This window comes from Dryobates pubescens, chromosome 13 (genome assembly GCF_014839835.1).
Source record: "Dryobates pubescens isolate bDryPub1 chromosome 13, bDryPub1.pri, whole genome shotgun sequence".
In the NCBI taxonomy this organism is placed as follows: domain Eukaryota; kingdom Metazoa; phylum Chordata; class Aves; order Piciformes; family Picidae; genus Dryobates; species Dryobates pubescens.
The window spans coordinates 10,873,393-10,900,478 of record NC_071624.1 but is presented as its reverse complement, the minus strand read 5'-3'; the positions used below and the strand labels follow the sequence as shown (position 1 = coordinate 10,900,478).

The 27,086-nt window shown below is 40.9% G+C and overlaps 1 protein-coding gene across 1 annotated transcript in view; it reads right to left on the bottom strand.

Annotated features, from left to right (window-relative positions):
• Positions 1-27,086, bottom strand: part of ARMC9 (armadillo repeat containing 9) — a 67,153-nt gene that overhangs the window by 19,881 nt on the left and 20,186 nt on the right. The window contains exons 10-20 of the mRNA XM_009903506.2: positions 24,160-24,195; positions 17,573-17,607; positions 16,257-16,368; positions 15,243-15,335; positions 13,186-13,276; positions 12,233-12,356; positions 10,138-10,277; positions 9,312-9,388; positions 6,364-6,438; positions 5,257-5,347; positions 2,940-2,998 (exon numbers count right to left, since the gene is read on the bottom strand). Coding sequence (XP_009901808.2) covers positions 2,940-2,998; positions 5,257-5,347; positions 6,364-6,438; positions 9,312-9,388; positions 10,138-10,277; positions 12,233-12,356; positions 13,186-13,276; positions 15,243-15,335; positions 16,257-16,368; positions 17,573-17,607; positions 24,160-24,195 — 933 coding nt within the window. The remainder of the gene's footprint in view (positions 1-2,939; positions 2,999-5,256; positions 5,348-6,363; positions 6,439-9,311; positions 9,389-10,137; positions 10,278-12,232; positions 12,357-13,185; positions 13,277-15,242; positions 15,336-16,256; positions 16,369-17,572; positions 17,608-24,159; positions 24,196-27,086) is intronic.

Below are 27,086 nucleotides of genomic sequence, written 5' to 3'. Positions count from 1 at the left end.
ATGACGTCTACAAAGGTCTTCCTGATTTAATATTTTGTAATCTTTGGTTAAATATTTTGGCTTTCAGTTGCCTGCTTTTATTTCTGTGATGGGACAGAACACATAGTTGAATGGCAATGGGATATTTATTTGAGAGTTGTTCAAGAAACATGTGGACGTGGCACTTTGGGATGTGGTTTTATGGCCATGGTGGTGTCAGGTTAATGGTTGGATTTGATGGTCTTGGAGGTCTTTTCCAACTAAACCAGTTCTGATTCTATGATTCCACTGCTGAAATAACACAATTGGTGCCCTGTTCATCACTGCTCGCAGGCTAGAGCAGACAGTAGCAAAGTCCTTTAATGTAGTAACTTGAAGTCCTGTGGCTAGGTCTGTGACTAAGCTCTCTTTCTTTTGATGCATTCTCTAGCTGAAGTGTGTTTTCACACTGCAGTTTACTGATTTTATTGCTAGGTGTTGAGTGATGTAGGATCAGAAGGCATCTGATAAATCATCACTGTGCAGTTAGTTATCTAACCCGGCTCCAATTTGTAACTTCTGAATTAGAGCTATGATATCACATGCACTTTTACAAGCAGCTTTTAAAGATGGCCCAAGTCAAATAAAAAGCAGAAGTGAAGATCAAACATTGAAGATTAATGTAAGTCAGTATTTCATAGAACAGTCAAGAGTCTATTAAGCACCAGAAAACATGCACTGTGACAGTGGGTGTCAACACACCCCAGATGGCTAACACAACAAAGGTGGGTATGTACTTCAGAAGCCAGGGCATCCTGAGCCCTACACTGAGCAATTTAAAGTTTAGCAGACAAAACTGAAAGCCAGTTTGTTTCTGAGTAATAGCATAAACACAGATCAAAGCACAAAACCATGAAAGGTAACAGCAACAGCATGGGGAACCTTTGCGTGCTCTTGGAAACAGTAAAAGCTGGAGCAAAACCTGCCAAAGAAGTCCCCATAAAAATGACTTTGTTGTTTCTTGAGTTGTGAAGGTATAAATGCTGGTACTGAGAGGATCAGCAATAAATTATAGTTTCAGTAAGCAGTCTGAATGCATGCTGCTAAATTGGCAATATATAGACATACTCTGAAATACGTTTGGTCTGTGGTAGTTCAAAGTTCTATAAACCTCAGATGTTATCACAGAACCCCACCAAAGAACAGTACCTCACAGAACTTCTAAAATAAAGGAGGGGTCTCAAGCACTGAGGCAGAGTCAACACAATCTTTGATTATTTGACAAAGTAAGGACATTGATTTTGCTGCCGTGCTGTTTGGAAACTCTGCTTTCCAAACCGAGGGACTAAGAAACAGAAATGGAGCTCCCAGCAGCAACAAGGATTGAGAACATGCCACAATTAATGTTGATTTTAAAACTGGCTGAGTGAGTCCTTTTAATATAACAGCAAAGCTAATGAAAAATGGAACCAGACACTTCTCTGTTTCAAAAGCTTACATTTATTTTTGAGTCAAATTCTTCAGAGTGACAGAATTTGAATCAGGTGATGGTTAAGCAGTAAAAACTGATTAAAAAAAATTTTCTAACTGAGAGCCTTGGCTGGGGTTGTGAGCAGCAGCAACTTGTTTAGGGGGTATGACTGAACAGGAGAATTCAGCTTCCTTTCATCCCCAAGAGCAGGTAAAGTAATGGAAGTGCTCAGTGTTATCGTGCAATTCAATGCCACACCTTTCATGAAGGAGTCTCTTATCCCTGTGCTTTCCTAACAGAACACAGTATCCTTCAAAAAAGTATTCTGGAGCTCAAGCAAAAATATCACCACCTTGGATTCTTATTGAGACACCTAAGACACCCAAAGCCTCAGACCATCAGTTGAGCAGCACATTAAACAAAGGCAAGTTACAATGTTTAGTTCCCACAAACAACAAGCTTGCACAACAAGCACTGATTTTGGCTGGGAGGAGCAGAAAGATTAGTGAAAACTCACTTCAGGATTGCAGGAGGTGAAATAGTTACAATAATCTAATTCTATTAGAGAGAAAAATTAGTTTACTATATGCACTTAGAACAAAAGGGAGAGAGAGCTGATTGTTAAATAAAGCTTCCTTGCAGCTCTAAACTTGGGATTTCCACATGGCTCTAAATTTAGGCAAAGTCACAGGGGCTCACGTGTGCACACCTGGAGGGCTACAACACAAAACCAAACTAAATGAACCAACCACTGCAAAACCTCCCTGCACACTGCCAGGCAAAGACTGGATTTGCCAAGGTGCTGCACCCCATGGCAGCTGAGAGCACACCCCACCTGTTGCAACTGGAATATTTACATTTTTCCTAGCTTTCCAAACATGACAGGCTCAACATGCATGTGAAAAACTCACTCAGCCACCCTGCAGTAAAGTCAAGGTAAGGTTTAGACTGTAGCTTAGACAAGTGCTAGTGAAGAGTGACAACAAGCCAGAAGAATGTGGATGCAACTGACTTGTAAGTCTTGTGTGTCTTATTCTTTGTTGGTTCAGGACAAAAAACTTACATTTTGTCTAAAACCCTTCAGTATGTACCCCAGTAAGAACTGCAGTATTTGCAGAGATCATTCATCACCTCTCAGTGTCACTGACTTCTTCAGGGCAAATACATGATATATGCACACATATACACCCAGCTACATATGCTTGAAAGCAAGAGTTTTACTGCTACAGTAACTCCTCATACCTTTAAGCATCTCAAACTATAATCCCTTCAGTTATGACAGAGGTGGTGACTTGCCAAAATGAAACAGTAGGGCTTAAAACGAAGAAAAGATAACAGAAACAGATTACATTTTCTTGTTAATGCAAGAATCATTACAGAAAAGTAAAAAACCCCACCAAAACAAACCAAAAAGCCACCAAATCCAAAGTGTGATTTATTGACACAAGTATTTTCTGTCTAGAAGGTTAAGGATTTTTTCTCAAAGGTGCCAGAAGGCCTTTACACTTACTTCCTCATCCTTCTCTTCCTCTTCATCATCAGATGCAATACTGTCATTTAATGGCTCATCTAGAAAGAAGCAAACCAAAATGGTGTAAGTGTACAACTTGGCAGAAATCTCTAGTTATTGCCCTTGTTACAAGGGTATTGTCTAACTTTCACAAGAGTGAGACTCAGTTTGCTTCTCATATAGACATCCCATTCCTTCCTAGATGGCTACTGGAATTATTTGCTCCTATAAAGCATTCTATGAATTACTGAAATCAGTTCCTATCTGGGGAAAGGGCAGGAACAGAAACACTTTGGACTAATTATTTTCTCATAAATCCCACTATGATGTCTCAGTGCATTGACTGACAATAGCTGAAGGAAGGTGTGTGCACTTGCAGGTTTCTCCATTTTTCAATTAATTTTAATAAGAGACTCCACTTCTCCCTACAAACACTTCAACACTACACTGCTTTTATACATAAAAGATACTACTCACTTAGAACAGACATTGTAACTTTGGGGCAAGCTCATTTCACAGTATCACAGTATAACTAAGGTTGGAAGAGACCTCGAGGATCATTGAGTCCAACCTGTCTCCACAGACCTCATGACTAGACCATGACACCAAGTGCCACATCCAATCTCCTCTTGAACACCTCCAGGGATGGTGACTCCACCACCTCCCTGGGCAGCACATTCCAATGACGAACGACTCGCTCAGTGACGAACTTTCTCCTCACCCCAAGTCTAAACCTCCCCTGGCGCAGCTTAAGACTGTGTCCCCTTGTTCTGGTGCTGGTTGCCTGGGAGAAGAGACCAACCTCTTCCTGGCCACAACCACCTTTCAGGTAGTTGTAAAGGGCAATGAGGTCACCCCTGAGCCTCCTCTTCTCCAGGCTAAACAATCCCAGCTCCCTCAGCCTCTCCTCACAGGGCTGTGCTCAAGGCCTCTCCCCAGCCTCGTTGCTCTTCTCTGGACACGTTCAAGTGTCTCGATGTCCTTCTTAAACTGAGGGGCCCAGAACTGGACACAGTACTCAAGGTGTGGCCTAACCAATGCAGAGTACAGGGGCACAATGACCTCCTGCTGGCTACACTATTCCTAATGCAAAAAGCAGCCAGGCTTATGCTGGAAATCTGCACACTCAACTTTTACCCAGTAGTCAGACAAAACCTTTTAAAAATACCATTCACAGGTAGAAGAGGAGAGATTCTCTAACTTTGATGAACAGATATTGCATAGTGGCAACACAGTGCTTAAATACTTGAATGTTCTAGTACCAGCTAGAACTGTAAGATATGCTGTCTTCTGCTCGTCCCAAAAGCCAAAGAACGCAGTCAGACTTGTTCTATTTTTACTGTAGGGAAAGACTTCACCTGAATTCACACCCTTTTCATTATTTGCCTTCTCTTTCCTCAGCCTTTTTTTCAGCCACAGGGAATAGAAAATACAATAAATACTCCTTATAGCTTAACACAGCATCTACAACTCCTGAGACACAACAACATGCTCCCCAAAAAGGATGGTCTCTTGCCCCCTGTTCAGGGTAAGCCATTTTGGATGACAAAGCTACACTCCTCAGCAGAGCAAGAGATGAGAAGCAGCAGGCCTAGTCCCTAAATCATGCTTTACAAATCACAGAATCACCAAGGTTGGAAGAGACCTCAAAGATCATCAAGTCCAACCTGTCTCCACAGACCTCATGACTAGACCATGGCACCAAGTGCCACATCCAGTCCTCTCTTGAACACCTCCAGGGATGGTGACTCCACCACCTCCCTGGGCAGCACATTCCAATGGCTAACAACTCTCTCTCTGTGAAGAACTTTCTCCTCACCTTGAGCCTAAACTTCCCCTGGCACAGCTTGAGACTGTGTCCTCTTGTTCTGGTGCTGGCTGCCTGGGAGAAGAGACCAACCCCCTCCTGGCCACAACTACCCTTCAGGTAGTTGTAGACAGCAATAAGGTCTCCCCTGAGCCTCCTCTTCTCCAGGCTAAAATCGTACCACCTGTTTATTTTTGCCATTTACAGCAGTCCTCTCATTATTGTGAGGCCAGTGGCATCAAAGAAAACAGTCAAGGTCATTCTATTTACAGTCCCAAAACGTTGCAATTGAGACCTACTCAGCCCTCTATTTCTTCTTTTTAAGTGTAACACAAAAGGAGATGTTAAAATACATCTGACATTCAAATCCTGACCTTCGCTATTCACCGCCTCTCAGACCATCACACTGTTGTTATTCTTTGAGAGTTTCAACACCAAGTGAAAACATGAGCTTTCTTATGGCTTTTCTGAAAGATTTACAGCTCAGATAGCTGCATCTGTTCTTCTGACCTGAATTGAGCTGCTTGATAATAAATTCAATCTGTCGGATCATCTCTGCATTTCCTTCCTTGATAAAGCAGCGCAGAATTTCTTCCATTCCCTGGATGTAGTGGAAAAAATTGCTGGATCAGTATTTCATGTGACCACAGTCATGGAAGTTTTGTTAGCTAAAGTGTCATTTTTTATTTTGTGAGGAGAAACAGAGGCAGTGTGAAACACACCACTGTGTCCAGCTCTAGGAGCTCTGTTTTGTTCATACACTTCCCAAAGACAACAGAAATAGGCTGTCTAGATTGCTTCTAAGTTTCAGTAGAGAAGAACCCACGATGAACAGCAAATTTTCCAATGCCTCTGCTGCTTCTGCCTTCTGAACTCAGTACACAGTAGTCAATAGGAAAGGGTAGATTTGCATTCACAGAGACAAGGTTCAGAGAAGGAAAGTAAAAAGCAGCACCAACTTTGACCTTCTCCTAAACTCAGTATCTCTCTTTGTGGCCCCTTGTAGGCTTGACGTTGTCTTTAATGATTTAAGATGACTTCTGATCCACTGTGCTCTGTGAGGTAAAACATCTGACAACATCCTAACTCTAGATCAGTTCTTAAGATTCAAAAATACACTACTATCCCAGAAATGGCTTTCTCAAATCCAGAAGTTAAACCACACTCACTACCATTAGACTAACTTCCACAGGAGATCAATTCCTAGTTCTGCCAAAGCCTTCCTCCTGCTGCTTTCCTCAGCTAACCATGTCTATATCAGGGAGAAACAAAAGCAGCAGGAGGAACTTAGCTTCTTAGTGGCTACTCAGTGTTAAATAGGGGGCAGAAGTAGCAAGTCAGATGAAATCATCTCCTGGGCCACATGTTTAATTTATGAGTTAGGCAGAATCTTTCATACTGATGGAGCTTCAGTTCTGGGAAAAGACCAAGAAATAGGCAAACATGTTTGAGCCATTCATTCATACCTGTCTGAATATCAAAGGTGGAGGGCCTCTTCACAAAATGCCATGGCTCCTACCTTACAACCCTGCTGTACACTGCTCAACAGGTGTCTGTGTGCATGCCATCTCTGGCATATGTGTTAACCTTTGTGCTATGAAAAGCAGCATCTCTTACCATTGCTCTGGCTTCCTCTCTGACAGAAGGGATGGCAAGAATGCTGTACAGTGCTCCATTCACATATGGTTGTATCTAAAAGGAAGAAATGGTCATACCACTAAGAAAAAAATTTGCATTCAACCTAGTGGACTATAAACAAAATTTAAGAGCCAAGGTTCAGAATAACTGTGTCCAGAGAGTTTAATCAGGCTGGCCTGCACTTGGAGAAATTCCCACCTTGAAAGCAGTGGACTTTTAGGATGCAAATGTACTGTGATATGGCTGACCTGCATCAGCACTACTGTATGCAGGTTTCCACACCTCACACTCCCCCTTCTGAAAACCTATTCTTGAAAAATGACCTAGCCCTGAAAAAACCAACCAAACAAGATTGTTTTCTGAGAAACACTAGTGGCAGTACTGAAAGCAGGACAAAGAGCAGGAACAAGACTGTGTCAGCATAAGCTTGAGACAGGCTTCAAGCATTGTAGCCTTAGGCAGGGTGATAAGAACTGTACCAGCTTCATATATCCTCTCACTCTGATGTCTGTTACTGTCCCTCAGCAGAGAAAAAAACCCAGCTAGCATGAAAGTTCTGTATTACAGTTAGTGAAACCCACCAGATCTGTCAAGCTAGTTCTATCAGCCATTATGTGACTGCATGCTAACTTTGTGTTGACCAGCTGCTGTTGGGGCACTAAAGACTCCAGTCACCCTCTGTCTATACTATTGGAAAAAGGAACAATGAGCTTGGCTGGGAGAAGGGGAAGCAAGGAATGATAAGGAACTGGGATTTACACAAGGGTTCCTCAGTTTCTCAGCTCTCCTGGCACCCAATAGCATTGCCTTCTATCTTCAACTTTGACAACTTCTACCAGCTGCACTGGCGCAAACTGTGTTGTAAGAATGCATCCACAGAGAAGTTGCAAGGCCATTCCAAGGCACCAGTATGATGGCATTTTCTAAATACTTCAGTCTAGGGACTGGGAGGTTGTTTTGTATCAGTATGCACTGTCTTAACTCTCATCAATCATAAAAACAAAGCTAACGAAACAGTACACTAAAGGTATGCCAAGTTTCATCTTAATCAAAACAGTGCTAGTGAAGAACTGAGCTACATCTTCTAATGAATCCATAGAACACTTCAGTCAAATTTATTCTCTATTTTCAGTTGAAGTGATAAAAACCCCTGATGATACAATCATTGGATATAAAGGTGAGATAGCATGTTATATTTTGCTACACCTTGCACAACTATCAAAGAAATGATCTAGAATATCCTGGTAAAAATTCTGCCTCTCTATGCTTTCAACTTCACTCACTGTTTGCCTGCATTTTAGTTCATGGTTAAAGAAGTGACTGTAGCAATGCTTCATGCAGCAGACAGCAGATATAAGAGTGATGTGTTGAAAAGCATTAGGTAGAAATAACTAATAATTTTTATCATCTTCCTCTGAGGCAATTTAATTTTGCATCTAAGATGCAAAGTATGTCTGGAGACTGAAACGTACAGAATACAGAATTAACCAGGTTGGAAAAGACCTTCGAGATCATCAAGTCCAACCTGCCACCCAACACCATCTAATCAACTAAACCATGGCACTAAGTGCCTCATCCAGTCTTATTTTAAACACTTCCAGTGATGGTGACTCCACCACCTCCCTGAGAAGCCCATTCCAATGGCCAATCACTCTTTCTGTGAAGAATTTCTTCCTAATATCCAGATTAAAACACCCCTGGTGCAGCTTAAAACTGTGTGCTCTTGTTCTGTCACAGGCTGCCTGGGAGAAGAGACCAATCCCCACCTGGCTACAACCTCCCTTCAGGTAGCTGTAGACAGCAATAAGGTCTCCCCTGAGCCTCCTCTTCTCCAGGCTAAACAACTCCAGCTCCCTCAGCCTCTCCTCACAGGGCTTGTGCTCCAAACCCCTCCTCAGCTTTGTTGCCCATTCGAGCATCTCAACATCCTTCCTAAACTGAGGGGCCCAGAACTGGACACAGTACTCAAGGTGTGGCCTAACCAGTGCTGAGTACAGGGCAGAATGACTTCCCTGCTCCTGCTGGCCACGCTATTCCTGATACCAGCCAGGGTGCCATTGGCCTTCTTGTACCAGCAAAGGGTTAAGTAGCAGATAAATGAAGCAGTAGATAAATAAAGTAGTAGATAAAAAGATTTTAGGACCTGCATGTCACAGGTGTTGTGCTTTCTTATAATATTCTTAAAACTGCTAGCAAATTTGCTTCTTCACACCTTATGTTTATATAAGAGCTTGTACTCCACATTGTTCCTCTAATGAACTAGGTAAGCTTGAGATGGTATGGTGTGAGATGACATTTACACATTATCAGAAACTGCAATCAAGAAGGCACATGGACTACATGGTAACTATGCATCTAACAGACTTTCATCCTTAGCTGCCAACATCTGTTAAATAGAATAGAATAGAATAGAATAGAATAGAATAGAATAGAATAGAATAGAATAGAATAGAAATTAACCAAGTTGGAAGAGACCTTTGAGATCATCAAGTCAACCTATCATCCAACACTATCTAATAAACTAAACCATGGCACCAAGCACCCCATCCAGTCTCTTCCTAAACACCTCCTGTGATGGTGACTCCACCACCTCCCTGAGCAGCCCATTCCAAGGGCCAGTCACTCTTTCTATGAAGAACTTCTTCCTAACATCCAGCCTAAACCTCCCCTGAGACTGTATCCTCTTGTTGTGGTGCTGGTTGCCCAGGAGAAGAGACCAGCCCCAACCTGGCTACAACCTCCCTTCAGGTAGACATAATTCTGTGCCCAATGAAAAAACAAAATCTATGAAAATTTCATGCAGCTTTATTACATGAGGGTCCAACATGGGGAAACCACACAAAAATATCTTCCATTTCTTCCTTTCTTATCTTACTTTAATTTTTCTTTCCACATTTTCCTTAACCTAAAGTTTGCTGTGCAAATACCTCCTGATTCTCATGGCCAAGAAGATCAGAGAGAACTTTGAGCACACGGTTTGCAATCTTTGCACACATTTTCTTCCCTGCAACAGGAGAAAACATAAGTATGCTTGAAAAAAGAAATGTAACAGACCAGAGCAAGTTGCTTACTTCTTATAATCAGAACTAAATACAATCTACACAGAGCAATGCCATTTCTTGTCCCTACAAAAGGCTGCCTAGCATAACTGAGCCGAAATCAGTGGATTTAGAGAGTTACAATACTGGACAGCATGCCACACAAAGGGATTTCAAAATGTTTAACAAAGATTTTTCACCCTTACCTTAGTTTCTTTCTAAAAGGAAACTTACTGAAGTCTCATGGACACAGACTGGAACTTATGTTTTTGGAGGGGGGAATCTCTGCATTACAGTAGTGAAGCATGTCAGTATTTCACTTTACAAGGTGAAGGTTTTTACTCAGCTCAGTTTTTACTTCCTTCTATAAAAACCAAATTCCCCACACAAGTAAAAAGAAAAGAGGTCCTGGAACACTGGCATGGCAGTTCTCAGACATGGATATGAAAAAGGAATTGAATCTTAGAGAGTTCCATTGATTAACTGTTTTCTTAATTCTTTAAGTTTTGGTCAAGTTAATTTCCATAGTTTGGTATCCTTGGGAAAGAGAATTGCTCAAAAGCATTGGTTATAGCACCACACCACAATATTTCTGGCTATGAAAATCCCAGCTCCCAGTTCTAGTCACTTGAAAGAATCCAGGTACATCAGAAAGGATTCACAATCTCCTGTGTAAATTTCTTGGTGTAAGTTTATAATTCAACATGTGAGACACCTGCACTCCGCAGACAAAGATTCATTAGCAAGGCAACGGAATACTCCAGCGTGTAATCAGACAGGCAATCTGCATCTCTTAGAACATCAACCAGCCAGCAAATGAGCCCATCCTTGATCATTGCTGACTGCAGTGCACGCCTAGGATTGAAAAACAAAAAGCTCACCAAAAAAAACCAACAATCAGATCACATCACAAATAGTTTTCAAACATATTTTTAGTTAATATAAGCACATTAGACCCCTACTTCATCTACCTGCTGTACACTAGCCTGACAATGACAAAAAATCCCCTAAACACCCATTTTGGCAGTCTCAATTAAAGTCAGGAATTAACAAAGCCTGAAGAAATTGAAGATGCAGGTTCCCATAAGGTTAGAGGACTGAAATGTTGTTGGCTGGTTTAGGTTTGTGTGGGCTGTTATTTTTGTGTGTGTGTTTTTTTTATGCTTGCAAATCGCTGAGGTAAGTTTCTTCATTGTTTTCTAAGGCTTCCAACTCCATCTAAAACTGCATTTTCAATTGTCTTAGAATTGGTAAAACCCAGCCAGAACACACAACAGACCCATAAAACAAATTAATTACTTCTTCTGCCAAAGGTAGCCATAGCACTACAGAACTTTTGTACTGTTAGTTTGACAAGTAGATTTTTTTTCCCACTTCAATCTATTTGCTCTTTTCTCTGCAGATTCTTAAATCATGTATTCTTTTAACTCAGCCTCTTGTCGCCCTCAAAGAGTATACTGAATTTAGTGCCAGGTGGACAGCTGCAATCTCCTACAACAGAAATTCCTTGCTTTACAGAACAACAACAAAAAAATAAGTATACAGTGGTAGAAAAGTCTGACTGAAGTACACCAATTTTAATCACATTCTTTCCAATGCACAGCAAGTCTAAATTACAAAGAGCAAAGCAGGTATTTTCCAGGTCTTAGGATTTGGGAGTTGGATTGCTCCTGAAAGCTCAGACACTTTCTCAGTCCTGGATCTTGCAGTAGGTCTATGGCATGGACTGAACAAAACAAGAGAGTATCTGATGGCCTATTCAAGGAGTTCTGCACATCAAGTATCTGCAATTAACTTTCTAGAAGATTAAGTGCTATATTTTTGAAAATGAAAAAATCTTTCACATTTTCAGTCACTGAGTGCCCAGGCCCCAAAATTCAAAGCAGCTTCTTCAGTTCAACAATTGCCTTAATAGAAAAATCATTAAGATTGGTTTAGGATTTCAAGCAGTAAGGATATGAAGATTTATTCTTTTTCATCTCAAATACATAAAAGGTATCACATCAGGAAGCAGTCCAGAATTTTACCAGAAGCTCATTTACATCTGCTTCATCCAGCTAAGCTCTAAATGAAGCAAATCCCAAAGCAGCCCTCATTCTTCAACAAGCCAAACCAAACAAATAAAAAAGCCCCTAACATTGGCAGTCTTTATTTTAGAAGAGACGTGAATGAAAGTGACAGGAACTAACCACATGCAGCTAACTGCTTACATTTAGTCAACTATTCTGTGCTGAATATTCCTCCTGAGTACTGTGAAAACAGAGTTCCTAGATGATACTTGATAAATGGGAGAAATATCATGCCCTTTACTTCTTTTGCATGACATTTCTCTTGTGGTGAGCATTTGAGTCAGACTGCTACTGTGAAAGTAAGAAACAAGACAGTCCATGCATAGACAGCTCCAGGAAAGAGGATCAACAGGATGAAGATGAAATCCCAAAAAAATGTTCGCAGAAAGCATAATGAAAACCTTATGCTTTGCAATATAACACAGCTCCTTTTCTGTGTAGGATCTTCAGAGCTTTCTGCATTAGGATTTCCACTTTGTTCAACTAAGGGATACACATAAAGCACACAAGGCTATGGCAGATGTATGTTTACTTGAATCTTGACAGCTGGTAGGAAGTCAGGTTAATTCAGTCAGCAAAACTGAGATCTTCTCCATAATAAATGAAACTGCTTTCATCAGTCATCAGAGGTTCTGATGATTGTTATGGGAAAATCAAGTGCTCTTTTTCCTCCCTCAACAGAGCCTAACTAGCCTGCATTTCCTCTCCTGCTGTCACCACTGTGTGCTGTGCTTTCATCACCTGAGACTGAATTTCTGTAGAGCCCCCAGAACATTCTCCCATGTAAGGGAATCCTTGTCTTCAGCTTTCAGTCTCTCCTCCAGCATTTGCAGCAACGTTGGGTTCTGAGACAGGTAGACACGACCTGGTGCAAACAAGCGATGAAAGAACAGATGCCAAGATATCAGCTTATGACAGAAAAGCTCCCTCCCCTTGGAAAAGTAAGCAGGATTGACTTCAGTTTCTTCTTGACAAGCCACAATCTTGTGCCAAGACGCAAAAAAACCTGCATGAACAAGTTGTCTAGTAGACCAGTTGCACTCAGTGCAGCCACCTGGGCCATTAGAGGCCCCGACTTGTGAAGCGAGTACCACACAGAATCCACTCTTCCCCTTTCAGTACATGCCTTCAGATTTATCAGTTTTGTATACCCTAGGAAGAGTATACAAATGCTCAAAATGCTCAGGAATATTAGGTGTCTTACTGCTATTGACTTCTAAAGGGGATTTCAGTTCCTAGCAACAGTTTGCTTCCCATGTAGCACCAAACCGAGGGCTAATCTGGGACACGCAGAGACACAAAGCTGTACATATATGCAACTAAAAATGTACAAAGATGTATTCAGGTGAGAACCAGGAAGATGTAAGAGCAGCTTTGTTGTTGTTGCTGTGTTTTTGGTAACCACTCATGAAAAGACGGCAGGCAAGATTAAAGGCAGCAGTGGGGTAAGTTCCCACGTAGGCTACAAGTCACCAAAAGAAGCCAGAAGTGCTGAGTCTATAGTGTCAATGTGAAGACTTTCCAGATACCAAAGAACTGTTTTGAATGCATGTAACAAAAGACAGTGAATCCCTAGAAAAACGGTGAAAATAAGGTTCTAAAATTCCACAAGCCATGACATGCACTTATGAAGTACCTCTAAGGCAGCCTTACATGAAAATGCTGTCTTCTTCTCTTTGCAGCAAATCTCTTACCTTCTGCCAGTGAAGCAAAAGCATTGATGAGCCTTGCCATATACTGTCTAACAACCTTACTCTTAGAATGTAGTAATTTGAGGACATTTCCCTGAAAAAGAAAGAAAACATTGCATTTGGCTGCTTTGGTGATGTTTTATTAAAGTCTTTCACTGTGTTTTAAAAGCTTCAATAAATGTTCACAGCAAACACTTTGCACGTACATCAATATCTTAAATAACGTCAATAGGATTTAACATTTCTCAGTGCCTTCTTTTACGGGCAGGAGGGTGAGGGAGGGAAGGAAACAAACAAATAGTTCCTCAGCTCACTTTGTTGAAACACCAGTAAGCTCCATAGTGTAGGGTGAGAACTGTAAATCAATTAATCAATAGTTAAAGCTGGTATCTAAAATGAGTGTTTAGTCAGTGAAAAATCTGATCATTTTGTTGATGACTATAAACACATGAATGTTGCCTGAATAGGAATGCTTTTGTTTGACAACTAAAAGTGTGGGAAAGCAGTTCAGGGAACAGAACAGAACAGAACAGAACAGAACAGAATAGAATAGAATAGAACAGAATAGAATAGAATTAACCAGGTTGGAAAAGACCTTTGAGATCATCAAGTCCAACCTATCACCCAACACCATCTAATCAACTAAACCATGGCACCAAGCACCCCATCGAGTCTCTTCCTAAACACCTCCAGTGATGGTGACTCCACCACGTCCCCAAGAACACCACATTGCAAACTATTTTTAACCTGGTCTACTTCAGGCATTACATACACACAACTTGTGTCTTACAGAGCTTTACAGAGAGAAATCAGATCATTGACTTAATCATCCTTCAACTTTTCTAGTGAAATTACTGTTTGCAATGACAGCAGAAGCCACTAGGTAACAAGCAGGCTTCCTGCTTCAAAGAACTAGGGAATTCATGCATAAAATTCACTATTAAAAATGAAAATAAGTTGCACTTTTTGTTAGAAATTTGGTTTATTGGTGACTGAAGCAATCTTTCAAAATCAGCATACCAGCTATCTCCTTTCCAAAAAAGAAAAAAAAAAGAAAAAGAAGGTGACAGTTCATTCCAAATTCCAAAGTGAATTTGTTGCTACAAGAGTTAAGTGCTGTGTTCAGTTCTGGGCCCCTCAATTTAAGAAGGACATTGAGACTCTTGAAGGGTCCAGAGAAGGGCAACGAGGCTGAGGAGAGGCCTCAAGCACAAGCCCTACGAGGAGAGGCTGAGGGAGCTGGGATTGTTTAGCCTGGAGAAGAGGAGGCTCAGGGGAGACCTTATTGCTGTCTACAGCTACCTGAAGGGAGGTTGTAGCCAGGATGTAGTTGGTCTCTTCTCCCAGGCAGCCATCACCAGAACAAGAGGACACACTCTCAAACTGCACCAGGGGAAGTTTAGGCTCAAGGTGAGGAGAAAGTTCTTCATTGAGAGAGTTGTTAGCCATTGGAATGTGCTGCCCAGGGAGGTGGTGGAGTCACCATCCCTGGAGGTGTTCAAGAGGGGATTGGACATGGCACTTGGTGCCATGGTTTAGTAGTCATGAGGTGTTGGGTGACAGGTTGGACTTGATGATCTTTGAGGTCTTTTCCAACACTATTGATTCTATGATTCTAAGTGCATAATTAGATATTCCATAGAGTTATTGAGACTGAAGTCCTAACTGAGTCGTTACCCGGTATCAGTGGAATGGATTGAAAGTATTATCTAATGATGCATAATCACTCAAAGAGATGTAGCACCTGATAAGCAAGAGCTAACTCCCACATAAGGGCTTCAGTAAACTCCTGTTCAACTCACAGACACCAAACACCAGGAGAGCTGACAAACTTCCACTTGTCTACAAGAACTGTATCAACACTAAGCACTTTTGAAAGGCAAAGCTTTGCCCATCAAATTTAAAGAGGGGGACACTGAAGTTAAATGTATCTCCCAATTTTGACACTACTATTTTTTTTTCCCCTTCCAGAGAGTGATAAATTTTTCTGATCAGCACACTTCATAGAAACAAATGAGCAGCATCACATAGAAATTGGAGGAAAACGCTTTCCACCTGACCTCGCAGTTGCTGTGGCAGTCCAGGAGGTCATTACTGATGTAGGCTTGCAGGACAGTGTCTCTCTGCTCTCCAGGATATGATGTTGTCAAGCGCTGAAACAAATAACAACATAAACAACCCTGCCAAATCAATAAATGGTAATGAGAATTGATGAGAACTGAAGACTCTAAAGGTGCAGATAGCTGAAAAACTTCTTATGATGGGGAGGAGGAGCTCAACCTCAGTGATCCAAGGTAGAGATGAAATAAACTGCCCTGACCTCAGCTCAGTGATCCATTACAAAACCATTACTTAGCAGCTGTCATTACAGGAAGCATACAGCATTACTTCCTGTAAGGTTAAAAAGCCTCTCTAACAGCTACAGATGCAGTGCTTTTCTGAAACATCTGAGATAAGAGTACTGGGCTAGAAGAACCACTGGTCAGAACAAACAGATGGGGTTTTTTTAATGTGAAAATGGACATAGAAGTTTGATCAGAATTCCACTGTTAGGAGCTTTCACGTTTGTCACGTTGAAGCCATCAGCTTCCCTTTCAGCAGGAAAATAGAACTTCCTGTTGGCATCTTTCTCTGAAATACCATTACATGACCTGAGTCAACCAAAGGGCTGGCTCTTGTGGAACACTTTGATTATTAAAGGGAAACTGATTATTAGGGTCTGGTATTTCTTGGATACAGCAATATTTTTATAAATCTAAACCAGGGCAATACATAGGAAAAGGAGCTGCCTAAAGCAGCAATTCTTTGAAAATAACATTAGAAACTGCTTCCACTGAAGATCCCAGGAACTCCTATCTGGCTTGCTTAAGATGAGGACACTGCTACAAAAAGATACTGTCTGGACTTTATTCATCACCTTAAGAGCCTCAGCAAGCTTCACTGACAAAGAGAGAAGTGGTCTGTAATGTTCAGCTGATCACCAGAACAATCACCTTGCACACAAAACGGAATTTAGCCCTGGAACTCTCCAAAAGGGACCTATTTCTTCCTCCTACAGAGGCCATCTCCCTTACCCAGCGCAGAGCCTGCAGCAAGAAGGCCTTGAGACGATCATTCCCTGCAACCAAATCCTTCTTCAGCTTCTCATAATCCAAAGAGGGCAACAATGGCACATCCTGCATCTTCCTACAATGCAAACAGGAAAGACATTCATCAAAACTCTCTCTTCTCATTCAGGGAAGCTGAATACTGAGGTGAGAAGAGCCCAAACAGGATGTCTGCTTTAGGAAAAGAGCTTCCACATTTTCACAACTTTGTTACTTTTATTACCGTGTTAAAACAAAAAACTTTTAAAACTTGGACTTGGTTTTCAGCATGCATGCAGCTCATTTACCATCACAACTTGCAAACACTAAACTCTGACAAGCAGCCAATTGATGATCAGAGCTTTTTAACGACACAAACCAGTACAGTAACATCCTTTTTTGGTCTTTTTTTGGACCACAAAGGCATGAGGGCAGCGGCTTGTGGGTCTCGGCACACTGTAACAAGCTGCAGCCCTCATTTCACCTCTAAGCCTTCAGGCATACAGAGATGTTTTCTCCAAGGCAAAGGTGGTAGGCTGAATGGATTTTTACAGGCTGGACTATGCTGGCTTAATATAACACTTAATGCAGGACCACTTTCCATCCACTAGCACTATCTTGGTACTTTGAGTTTAACATTGCAATAGAAGTTTCCCCTTAACAAAGCTGCTTCCAATCAATGCTTTCATATTTAGATATGTTTCACTAATTTATTTTTTTTTACTATCTTCCCATCCCTATCCCAAAATCCTCATTACCAAATTTCCCTTTTTCTGGATTTGTGAGAAGTAAACCAGTTACAAGAACAGGACTCCACTATGTGGAAAGAGTGAAGAAAACGCAGCAATCAGCTCCCAGGTGTGGAGTGGCAAATTTACTGGACTCAGCAACATCCTGGAGAAATCAGGATGTTACTGAACCTGCCCAACAGAAGAATACAGATCACACAGTATTTGCATTCAGTGTTGATAGGATAGGATAGGATAGGATAGGATAGGATAGGATAGGATAGGATAGGATAGGATAGGATAGGATAGGACAGGATAGGATAGAATAGGATAGAACAGAATAGAATAGAATAGAACAGAATAGAATAGAATAGAATTAACCAGGTTGGAAAAGACCTTCAAGATCATCAAGCCCAACCTATCACCCAATACCATCTTATCAACTAAACCACTGAGAGCAGAGGAAGCACATAGAGGATGAGTGATTCCCATGTGCAGATCACTCATACTTCAGTTAACAAACCCTTCCTCCTCTTCTCTACAGATGTTAAGTAGAGCTCAGCAACAAATACTTACGCCGGAGCTAAAGATGCTCTTAACATTGTGGAAGCCTGGATCAGGAAAAGAAACAAACAAAAAAGAATCACAATAGATTAGTCCAAATTTCACACCAATGGTTTTACTAATAAGGTCCACAGTAAATTCTCTCTCTGAGGTTCTGTGGACCTTCTTCTGTAAGACTTGTGTTGCACGATAGTAACACAAGTAAATAGAGAGGACTGGAGTGTTTATCCTTCTTTTCCCTTAATGTGTTCCATAGGTAAAAACTTCTTTTGTTATGATCTGGCTACGTTATCTTCAGTTTCATACTCCAAAAATTACCTATACTTGAAGCATTTAAAACAAATAAACAGGGGAGAAAAGCAAAGTTGACACTACCAGTCTGAGGAAGAAGAAGACATTGCCTTCAAAAAATTTTCATACCTTAAAGTTGCAACAATCTTTCACTGGAGACCTAACACATGTTACTGCATTAGTGTCACAATAAAGGGTTACCTGAGTGCCTGTGGCTATTAACATATACAACTATTAAAAGGTAAAGAGAAGACTATATATTCTAGTATGGCTGAAACCACTAATGAACAGTATGCCATTTCTCAGTGGTTCTGCACAGGATTACCACAGAATCACGGAATTAACCAGATTGGAAAAGACCTCCAAGATCATCAAGTCCAACCTTGGGTTGTCCAGGGAGGTGGTTGAGGCCCCGTCCCTGGAGGTATTTAAGACCAGGCTGGATGAGGCTCTGGCCAGCCTGATGCAGTGTGGGGTGTCCCTGCCCATGGCAGTGGGGGTGGAACTCATGATCCTCATGGTCCCTTCCAACCCTGACTGATACTATGATACTATGAAACCTATTACCCAACACAATCTAATCAACTAAACCATGGCACTAAGTGCCACATCCAGCCTTTTTTTAAACGCTTCCAGGGATGATGACTGCACCATCTCCCTGGGCAGCCCATTCCAATGGCTAATCGCTCTTTCTGCGAAGACATTTTCCTAACATCCAGCCTAAACTTCCCCTGGCACAGCTTGAGACTGTGTCCTCTCGTTCTGTTGCAGGTTGCCTGGGAGAAAAGACCAACCCCAACCTGGATACAAGCTCCTTTCAGGTAGCTGTAAAGAGCAGTAAGGTCTCCCCTTCAGTTCAAGCCTGGGTATTTTCTCTCTGAGGCAGTGAGATACAGAGCATATGTAGGCACCACTGCTGAATGAGTCAAAACCAATACCAACACCATATAAAAGTGGCATGTTTGTGTAAGTATTTTTTTGCTGGAGCTAATTGAAGGTGAGCCAAAAAAGCAGCAATTCTGGCACAGGAGTGCTTCACATCATGCATTGTGATGTCAACTACATGCCATATTCGCAGAATATTGAGTGTCATCTCTTTGTGTTCATCTCCCTTCTTGCTTTCTAAAAAGACCTCTCATTACCACTTCTGCCTTTAAAACTGGCCGTCTCCTCTAACCTGGCCTCTTTCAGCAAGAGCTATATAATCAATGTCTATTGTCAGATTAAAAATGGAGGGATTTAGGAGACAAAAGGCATGAAATATCATGGAGAATATTGAGTTACCCCAGCTGACATATTCTTGAACGCATGACCTCATGGGTATCCTTCGTAACACAAGGAACTGCTCTCTTAGATGTGAAATAAGCTTTACCCACACATTGGAAAGCATTTCATGTTTAAGTCAATGAATGACTTGTACACAATAGACAGTTAGCAGGCCATACACTTCAAAATGAACCTGTCTTGACAGCAGTTCCCAAACCATAGTTAATTTTACACAATATGAATATCTTTCTAAGTATCATATCTGTCTAACCCGTTTTCCCCTCATTTATTTGCATTTGGGTTGTTTTGTCTCGCATTTTAAATAAATACCAGAAGTTAATTTTGGATGAAACAAAACTGTTTTCTCAGTCAAAACCTATCATCTTGCCATCTGAGTGCACAATGAGTTCACAAGTCACTTTTGTGGCCTTTCTCAGCACCCTTCTCCATTAAAAGAAATGGGAAAGGAAGTGAGACAAAGAATGGTAGAGAGAAAAGAAATAGAGCAGGTCACTAAGATAAAATGGATGTACATGAAAGCCCTCTGCTTGTTAGCAAAGTCCTTTTTATCCACCACTTCTTTGCTGCTTCAGAATGAAAAAATGTGCTCCAACCAAAATCCAGCTTGGTTGGCAAAGACACATGTATAACCCTTCCACACAAACAAAACCTTCTGGCCAATGTAATTTTTGCCAGCTTTTGTAAATCTCAAACTACAGAAACTTCAATTGGGAAAAAAAATAATAATCTGCATTTTAAAAATCAATCACACCAAGCAGGACAAAGTCTAACTAATTCCCAAATTACTTTTTAAAGCAGGCAGCACAGCAATGCATTTAGTTTGGTTTGGCTCTCTAGTTTCCCTATACCGAAAAGGAGTCACACAGGGAAGGCAGACCCTGGAGAGAGAGACTGGAGCTCTGAGGGCAGGACCCCTGAGATGGCAAGCCTTGTGGTCCAGCACTCACTTTTTTGATCAAACACATGTTTATCAGTCTAGAACCTGCACAGCTTTTAAATACATCCAGGAATGGTGATTCAACCACTTCCCTGGGCAGCCTGTTCCAGTCTCTGATAACCCTTTTGGTATAGAAGTTTTTCCTCATGTCCAACCTAAACCTTTCCTGTCGCAACTGATTTATACCTAGCTCCATGCCTCACCTTCAGTGCCAGCAGATTTGACCAGTTGGAAGCAGCAGTCTTGGCAATGGGAAGCACTGGGTTCTGGACTCAGATGAAAATCAAGTGTGGGGAATACAACCCATACTCTGCTGAAAATTTCATTGCTTCCTTCACATAAGCATTTCTTAATTAAAAAGGTGACATATAGACCCCTCCTAAGGTTTCCTTTTAACTTGGTTCAATACTTATTCCTTAAGCAGAGTGCTCTTTTCAATCTCACAAAGTGCTTTGCCCCACACAAGCAGGGAAAGGTAAATGCACATTAAAAATTCCCTAGCAGGCAGCCCACCAAAGCAAATACACTTCAGCCTCAGCACCTCCTTTCACATTTCACTAGGTAACATTTGTTTGTTTGTTTCCATGTCTCCTTCTTGGTAGGGAGGTGAGATGTCCCAGTCTCAGGATATTTACCAAGTTAAATACATTTACGTAACCCAGCCCTATAAAAGCTGTGTTAAGCTCTAGTTCTTGACTCGTGCATTAGCTTTAACAAAAGGAAAACCACACCTCACACACAGTTGGGTCTTACTCCAGCTCTTGGGCTTACTTACGTCAGCATGCTGACTTAATTTAAGACATATAATCTAGCCACTGGAAAAAGGTCATAGTCTTCATCATTATTGCTGTACACAGCAGATCCAAAGCCAGGCTTCTACATACATTACTTCTGGTAGCAGTGCCCAATGAACCAGCCTTCACCTCCTCAATGCATTGCTACCATGGAAAGCACAAGCAAGAGATTCTTGGGAACAAAAACACTGCCCTACCACCAAATTAACAGCAAAACTCAATTCTTTGCAAACCTTTAGCCATATGCTTTAAAAAATGTTGCAGACACATACAAAATTATGAACTCTTTAAAGATTAATGTTAGGAACAGAGGGATACATTTAGCTGAGGAAAAAGTTTATACTGAAGGTAGGCAGGACACATCCCACTTTGTCCTTTTGTTTTTTTGATCCTTGTAGACCCATTCTTTTCTTTCCTGGTGTTCATTCTCAAATCTAAATGCTGAACTCTTTCTATCTTGTCATTTCTGTAGCAATAGTGCAAAAACTCCACCTGCACTGTGGTTTTGGGAGAGCACTGAGGGCTGGAAAGCCCAGGCTTATTTATAACAGCTGCTTTTAAATAGATGTACATGCAAAAGTAAACCCATCAGCACTGTGCATTCATAGCCACCAAAGCACACTAAAGAAAGTGTGCTTAACATCCTTGTAAGTTTAGTAGAAATGTTACAATCTTCACTGCCAGGTGATGAGTCCAAGGACAGACTGAAAAGCAAACACAGTCAAAGGCAATGCTGACAGATAATAACACTCTCATTACACATCCATCACATCAACCACCAGAAGATGCCTCAATTAATCAAGTTTATATATCTCCCCTTTACCACCAGTTTTCTTCAACTAAAACCCATTTACTTCCTCAGCATTTTGTCCCAAGCCATTTCTCCAATCTTACCTTTGCTGGCACAGGTTAAGTATTAATTTACCCTTTTGAGGGTACTCTTTACATTGCCAGTGAATGAGAGCGTGAAGAACGTGGGGCATACATGACTCACCTGTAATACACAACTCCCAACATTCACAGGCTTAATCTTGAACAAAACACTTCTCATGAAAAACATATCTTGAGACAGAATCATTTGGCATAACTGAAACACATGCAGGGTGTCTTAAGGAAAGGAAAAGAAACAAGCAGAAGACGACAACAGCCCAAGCATAGCTCATTCAGGTAGGATGACGGGGCACGACTTATGTTTGTGTTGGCGCTTGCCAAAACTAAACCAGGTGCCATATTAAGTCAAGTAACTCTGTCCTGATGCAGATTAGCTACAGATGGCAGTCCTTCATTTTGGAACAGAGCAAGGCATGACTACCAACAGCATGGAATAAACCAAAGAAGTTCAGAAGGAAAAAAAAAAATAAAACAACAAAGCAAATATTTATAAAAGAAAACAGATGCATTTCATGTGCAAGCTGAAACCACAACTCATTTTATCAAATACTGCAGCCCTGTGTTGAAACCAACTCCACTTCGCTATTTGATGTACAAACTCATAACATGCTGAAGCCTAAAGCTGAAAGACAGATTCTGTGATAAGCAACCACTCTGGAAATAAGAATTCAGCGTACATTCAGTGCAGATTCCGAATTAATAACCTAAGAAACATGAGGAAGCAAGTGGGGAGTAAACCCAAAGTTTGAATAAATTTGGACATATTATTGGAACTCACAAATTTATGGGGAGCTCATTTGTTACATGCCAATGACAACAAAACTGCTACGTACCACCTACGATGGATTAGACTCCAAACTGGGGCAATGCAGATTTATTTCTTAAGATCATCTGCAGGTGGGTTTAATTACTTTTTTTCCTCCCCTTACTTATACTACAGGTATGCTGTTGTGAAAACTTCCTACTTGCCATATAAAACAGGTTCTCTGAGACATCTGAAGTGTACATAAAGTCGTCACACTGTAATTCTACGTCGTAGTGTAACGACAAGACAAAGTGTCAGGAAAAAAAGTATAAAATGCTATGTATATATAAACAGTAAGAGGAGGCTGAAAACTATGCAGTCAAGACATACCTTGGCATTAGAGTCAGGCAGCTTTACAAAAATTTGTTTATAGACAGCCCCGTGGTGTAAGTTATCACCTTCTGTGTCATGTAAAGTTACTTGTGTAAGGGCAAACCTTTCCTTCAGCAAAGATCATAATTCATTCATAATTGTTTCTCTGTAATCAACTTTTCTCAGTTTCAAAACAGACCACTATGAAGGGCAACAAAATGCTAAATGTCAAGCTAAAGGTGTCCATTATGACCATTCATATCACCAGAAGAGGTTGACTCATACAGGCGACCTTTTACCACAGGGGAATGTGGAGAGTATTCCCTACAATCAGGATCGGAAGAGGCACACAAGGATAGTTCAGCATATTCAGTATTTCCATGACTGTCTCTCAAAACATCATTTAAGCAGGAGCTTGAGTGCCCACAGGGGTTGCTGTAATTCCAGGTGACAAATACAGTTAGGGGGAAAAAAAGGGTTTTCTTTAAAGCCAAAATCTTGGCTTACCCACAGAAAGCAATGAAAACATAAATAAGGATTATTTTGAAGTAGAATCCTGACTGACATTTTGCAGAATTGGTGTCAATAACATTTATGAATTGATTACATACTGAGTTACTTAGAAGCAGATTCATTTCCTCTTTGCAAGGAATGCTCTGACTATGGGCAAAATGAGATACTTATGGTGTACTTGTGATGTTGCCAGAATACAAACTCCCATCTGAGTTACAGAAGTCAGAGGCAGTACACAGAATACCATTTTCAGTGACAGAGGATCCATTTAAATTGCCTGAAAGAATTCTATAATCTCTACTACAGAAAATACAAATATATATGAAATATGATGCACCTCTGAAGAACACAAATTCATTGTCTATATTACCTTTAGCAATAATATTTATTTGCTTTGTCAAAGCTGTTGCAGGATCAGCAGGTGTTGGCACACTTCAGAGACACTGTATGCTATGCACACAGATGTTCAGGTAGAAGAAACAATTGCTTTCTGCATGCTATAAGAGGCTGTGTTTCACATAAAAGTGGTGGACAAAGCTGCTCTTTTGTTGACATGCTGTGTTACGTGTATTATGAAGCCATTCTGCTCTGCTCTCCATGCAGAAGTTCCAAGCCTTGTACCATTTTTGGCTCTTAATAAACCACACAGTTAATGTTATGACAGGTTAAAATGCAGGGGAAATTGTTACAGACTGTGAAATGAAGACAAATACAGGCTGTGACAGGCTGAGCAGGCAATGTGAAAGGATATAAAGATATAGACACTTACATATTCGTCATCACAAGGGCTCATAGAGTAATATCCCTTTATGGGCAAACAGGCACACATTGAAATAAAGAAGATTGGAAAAAAAAAGATAAGTTAACAGAAATAAATCACAGAGAAATGCACAGTTCAAAAAAAAAAAACCCCAACAAGTCAAAATTAGCTAAAAATTAACTGCCCACTAGCTTTGAAAAGAAGAGTGTAAGCACCTTCTCCCAATCCACATCCTTGTATGTTTTAGGACTGAAATCAGCCTGTCCTGTGATGTATTTTTATGTTACAAGTCCTTCCTTCAACAGCTGTCAAACATACCTAGCCTACATGAGTCCATTGTAACTGTCAGTTAGAACAGCTACATACCAAGCACTGACACATTTATGTGAATATGGCTTCTATTCTTCACCACACTGCAGCAGCTAGCAGAGATAGCAGTGAAGGCCTCAGCTTCTGAGAAAGCAGCTGCAAGTATTCTCCATGCTTGCTTTGACTGGAGTTTCTCACCAGCAAATACTAAGAGCTGAGAGAGACATTTCGATGTGTTTCAGCAATGCTATCAATTCCTCATTTCAAAAGGCTCCAAAGATAAACTAAGAAAGAGTCTCTGGAAGGAAACCTAATATTTAGTTACTGAAATAAAAAATGGTGATATTTTGTGGTTTCAGTACTTTAGTTCTCTGTAATTAGACTAAAATATTTAACTTGCAACAGTTTTGTAGCTATAAAGAACAGCTCAAATTAAATGTACACAGTTCAACACAATTAAACAAGAGCAACATCAATTATTCTGCTTCTAGTCTTTTTGTGCAAACCTTCCAATGCTTACTTTAGAGGATATTTGTGCAGATCAATAAGCTCCTAAACACTATGTTTAGCAGACATATCTTTAACAGACACAGACAAGGCAGAAGGTATAAGGAAGTTGCCACTCTTCACTGTGAGCAGAAAACAAAGCTCTTTCTATTCTTTAACCAGTCGTTTTAAACTTGACATTACTCTTTTCACTGCCATCACAGAGCTCCCTGATATGAATGAGTATTTTGACTTTCATGGTGCTATACACACATACAGACAGTTCCTGGCAAAGTCATTTTACAATTAAGGACAACATTGATAGTGACCAATGTGGGCAGTGGAAACCAGGAGACAACCTGTACCATGAGGAGAGGGAATTTCCACACAAGCACAACTGGAGGCAGTGAAAACAGACACAGGCAGCAAGACAAAGATGACATTAAAGGAAAGTTTTAACATTAAAGGAATCCACACAAGGTTGGACCAGATGACCATTCAAGATCCCTTTGAATCTGGGCTATTCTAATTTGAGGACAGTAGCAGGGAAAGTTTGTGGAAACCCTTATTGATGGCAACACCTTACCTTCAGAGATGAGGAATTTATGCAAACAAAATAACCTGCCCAAGTTGCTGCAGGTGGTTGTTTTGTGAAAGAGACATCATATACCACATCAGTAGTGAAAAAGAGCTTCTCCTTGTTTACACAAAGAGGTAGGTTTATTTCTTCTTTACCACATGTAAGTGGCAACATGTAAGAATCATCCCATGGACAGGGATGAAGAAGACTGATACATTTCATCACAAGAAAAGTTTGCTTGGGGTAGATGCTGACTGCTGTAATGTGCATAATGTGAATCCACTCTGAATGGTGCAGAGTAATTAAAATGAACCCTATACCCTGCCTCCTAGGTTTCATGTGCTTTCCTGGTACAGAGAACTGTTTCACAAGTAAGAAACAGAGTATCTGCCACCAATTGCAGCTTGACTGCATGTTCACATTTGCAGGAAAAGAAGCACACAGCACACTTAAAAGGAGCCCGTGCTAGGTAATCTTTACAGCTATCCCAAGACCTCCCCAACAATTCCTCCTTGTGTGCAGTTTCTAAGTGACAGCTCAATGTTCCAGAAGAGCTGGTACTTTTGTCCACTGACAGAACTAACAAAAAACAAACCAAGAAAAATTCCCACAGCTTTAAAAGTTGTGCCAAAAAAAAAAGAGACTTAAAACTTGCAAGGGACATTAATTCACCTAATTGTAGCTACAGGTAAATACAATTAGAGTGAACAGCAGTAAAAACATAATGGGTGTTCCATTTTATTCTGTGACACCAGACCAACACACACATACTTTACACCTCTCTAGCCACGGAAAGATTCACCTGAAGAAGCAGTTCTTGGTTTTCCCTTCAATCCAAAGTTTAGAGGATCTTACTACATTATCCTTAATCCAAGAAAATCCAGGAAAGTGTACATTTTACTTCACAGAATCACAGAATTGTCAGGGTTGGAAGGGACCTCAAGGATAATCTGGTTCCAACCATGGGCAGGGACACCTCACACTAGATCAGGTTGCCCAGAGCCACATCCAGCCTGGCCTTAAAAACATCCCAGGGATGGGGCTTCCACCACCTTTTTGGGCAACCTATTCAAGTGTCTCACCACCTTTATGGTGAAGAACTTCTTCCTGACACCTAATCTAAATCTCCCCTCCTCTAGCCTGGATCCATTCCCCCTAGTCCTATCAACTACCTGATATCCTAAAAAGTCCCTCACCAGCTTTCTTGTAGGCCCCCTTCAGATATTGGAAGACCACAGTAAGGTCTCCTCAGAGCCTTCTCTTCTCCAAACTGCACAACCCCAACTCTCTCAGCCTGTTTTCACTTGTAACAGAAAATCTATTCGTGGGTTTAGACTTGAGCTTGTGCTGCTTTCAATGGGGAGTTATGTACAATGTTTCAGGAGTAAAGAGCCAGGATCCTCTGGTCTTAGTGGTGTCTGTTAAACAGAAAATTTAAGGCATAGAAAAAATACAACCCATGCTTCCTACTGTGATCGTTTGAGGCTGTGCCTTTAAGACCAAACAGTGCTGGGACACTCTGGCTAAATGTTTTCGGTACTAGAACAAAAACATTCTGATA